At 52.6% G+C, this 2,580-nt stretch overlaps 1 protein-coding gene across 1 annotated transcript; it reads right to left on the minus strand.

Moving 5' to 3' along the window:
• Nucleotides 1–483: 483 nt before the first annotated feature.
• LOC115640482 (chemokine-like receptor 1) lies at nt 484–1,581 on the minus strand. The gene has a single exon (XM_030543270.1). The coding sequence runs from the start codon at nt 1,579–1,581 to the stop codon at nt 484–486; it is 1,098 nt and encodes a 365-aa protein (XP_030399130.1).
• Between the last annotated feature and the right edge of the window lie 999 nt (nt 1,582–2,580).

Consider the following 2,580-nt stretch of genomic DNA (forward strand, 5'->3'; position numbering starts at 1 on the left):
CCTGTGGCCAAATGTAAACTGGGGTCATGGCAGGTACTGGTTCTCTTTCCTTGCTGGTTCCTCTTTTTGGAAAAACAGAACCAGAATCAACATTAAAACTGACAGCCTTTATTGTTTGCCTTACACGGGATTCCATCCTAGCTAGGTGATAGCTCTGGGAGGGGAGTGAGGTCCGGTGAATAGAGCAGGGAGGTCTGTGAGCCAGGATGCCTGGGTTCTATCCCCAGCTCAGGGGAAGGGAGTGGGGTCTAGTAGGTTAGAGTGGAGGGGTTGGTAGCTAGGACTCCTGGGTTCTATCCCCAGCTCAGGGGAAGGGAGGGGGGTCTAGTAGCTTAGAGTGGCAGGTTTGGTAGCCAGGACTCCTGGGTTCTATCTCCAGCTCAAGAGAAGGGAGTGGGTTCTAGTAGGTGAGAGCAGGGATGAGAGCCAGGACTCCTGGGCTTCTATCCTCAGCTTGGGAAGGGAGAGGTGTCAGTAGCCTGATCATAATGGGGGCAATTCTGCCTCTAATCTACTGCTGTCCTGGCTCTTGCTGGGGAGGTTGGCCTGGGCCTCAGCTTCACCGAAGGCCCTCTGGAAGGCCAAGACCACGGAGTGCCACAGCGTGTCCTTGCAGCCCCAGCCCATGAACGCATACAGGACAGGGTTGAGGCAGCTGTTCAGATAGGCCAAGGGAAGCGCGACATCAAGGAGCACCTGTATTGCTGGAGTCACCCCTTCTGCCGACATGGCCAATAGAGTAGAGAGGTGGTAGGGGAACCAGCAGAGAAAGAAAGCCGTCACCACGGCCACCATGATCTTGTAGGGCCTGCCAGAGTGGACCGGATGGTTCCTCGTCAATTTGGCCACCATGACTCCGTAGCAGGTCAGGATGATGGCAAACGGCACCAAGAACCCAGTCACAAAGCTGGTGAGCACCATAGCCTGGTGTCGATGCTTCCACACCATGGTCACCTCCTGGCTAGTGAAGTTCCCCATTGGGATGTAGTTGTTGTAGCAGAGGGTGATGTCTCCTTGAAGCGGGAAGCTCCTAATGTCCCGGAAAATGATATATGGTGAACTGAGAGCCAGAGCTACCAGCCAAACAGCCACCGCAACCCAGAAAGCCAGCCGGGGTGAGCGGTGGTTCTGGGCCCAGACCGGCCAGGCCACGGAGATGCAGCGGTCTACGCTGATGACGGTGAGGAGGAAGACGCTGGAGAAGAGGTTGAGGAAGGACACTGCACTGTGGATCTTACACAGTGTCCGGCCAAAGGGCCAGTGGAAGTTCAGAGCTGCATAGGCCACCTCAATGGAGAGGAAGGAGGTGAAGATGAAGTCGGCCACGGCCAGGTTAAGGTACCAGATCGAGACCACAGTCTTCGTCATCCGGAAGCTGGCGATGAAGATAACCAGGCCATTGCCTATTACTCCGAGTAGGAATCCCAGACTGAAAAGGATGGCAAAGAGAACTCCTATCCATTCACGTTGGGCTCCATCCTCTTCGTGCTGGTAGGGATCCCTGAAGGGGTGTAAGGTGCTGTTCACATATGCAAAGGCAGAGTGGGCCCCGAGGGACTGGAAGGGTGTGGTCTCCTCCATCCTACAACATCCAAACCCAGATCCACTGTCACTGTTAGCGCCAGTGGGCAAGAGAGCAGGGGTTAGAAGAGCTGGGCAGAAAACTTTTTTCCCATCCCACAAATTTTTGAACCTTTTGAAAAATTGTCCCATCCTGAATTGGAGCCAAAACTTGAAATCTCGACATTTTCATGAACCAAAAACCAAAAATCAGTTCAGGGCAATCATAGATTCCAAGGCCAGAAGCCACCATTGTGATAATCTAGTCTGAGCGTTACAACACAGGCCAGAGAACAGCCCCAAATCCCAGCCTGCTACCGAAATTGCCCATGGTTGAGAATCCACCCTCATCAAAACTCTCCATTCTGATCATTTCTAAATGTGGCATTTTCAATTCCATCTGCTTTTCATTTCTTTTTAATTGTTTTTACAAATGATAATTAGCTTAATTTTTCCCAAACACAAAAGCTGTCAATGAATCAGCTGTTTTAGACATTAAACCATCTTGTCAAAAGTTTCCTGACCAGCTCTGGAGATAAGTAGAGTGAGACAGGGTGAAAACCCCACCCCTTACCTCCCCTTGCAGAGGGCATGGGGCATTCTCTTTCCTGGGGGGTGGGCTTTCCCTGTTTGTCTCCTGTAGGAGTGGAGCAGCTTCCTCCCTGTCTCCCCTCACCCACACTCTGGGAGGGACTCGGGGCTGAGTTGGAGGGATCTGAGCCTTTCCTTACCCAGGTCTCAGAGGGACGTCTCTTCGCGGATCCCCAGAGTGGCTCTCCTACAGTGGCCCCAGTAGCTTGCACTCTGGCCAGGCTGGGAAACTTGAAGGGGTCATGGGAAAGGGAAGGAGGAGAAAGGGGTTGGGTCTGGGGCTGCAGACTCAGATCTGGAGAAGCTTCAGCATTTTCATTTCCTCTGGTGATTTGTTGCTAGCAAAGGGATCAGACAGCTTCTCAGGACTGCCCAGTGCTCCCCTCTCTGGTATCGTTCTAAGTTCCCTGTTTACTTTTTATCATGCCC

Source organism: Gopherus evgoodei, unplaced genomic scaffold (genome assembly GCF_007399415.2).
Source record: "Gopherus evgoodei ecotype Sinaloan lineage unplaced genomic scaffold, rGopEvg1_v1.p scaffold_31_arrow_ctg1, whole genome shotgun sequence".
NCBI lineage: Eukaryota > Metazoa > Chordata > Testudines > Testudinidae > Gopherus > Gopherus evgoodei.

Bases quoted from the DNA above. Each gene is read 5' to 3' on its own strand.
- LOC115640482 (XM_030543270.1), bottom strand. From the start codon at position 1,581: ATGGAGGAGACCACACCCTTCCAGTCCCTCGGGGCCCACTCTGCCTTT.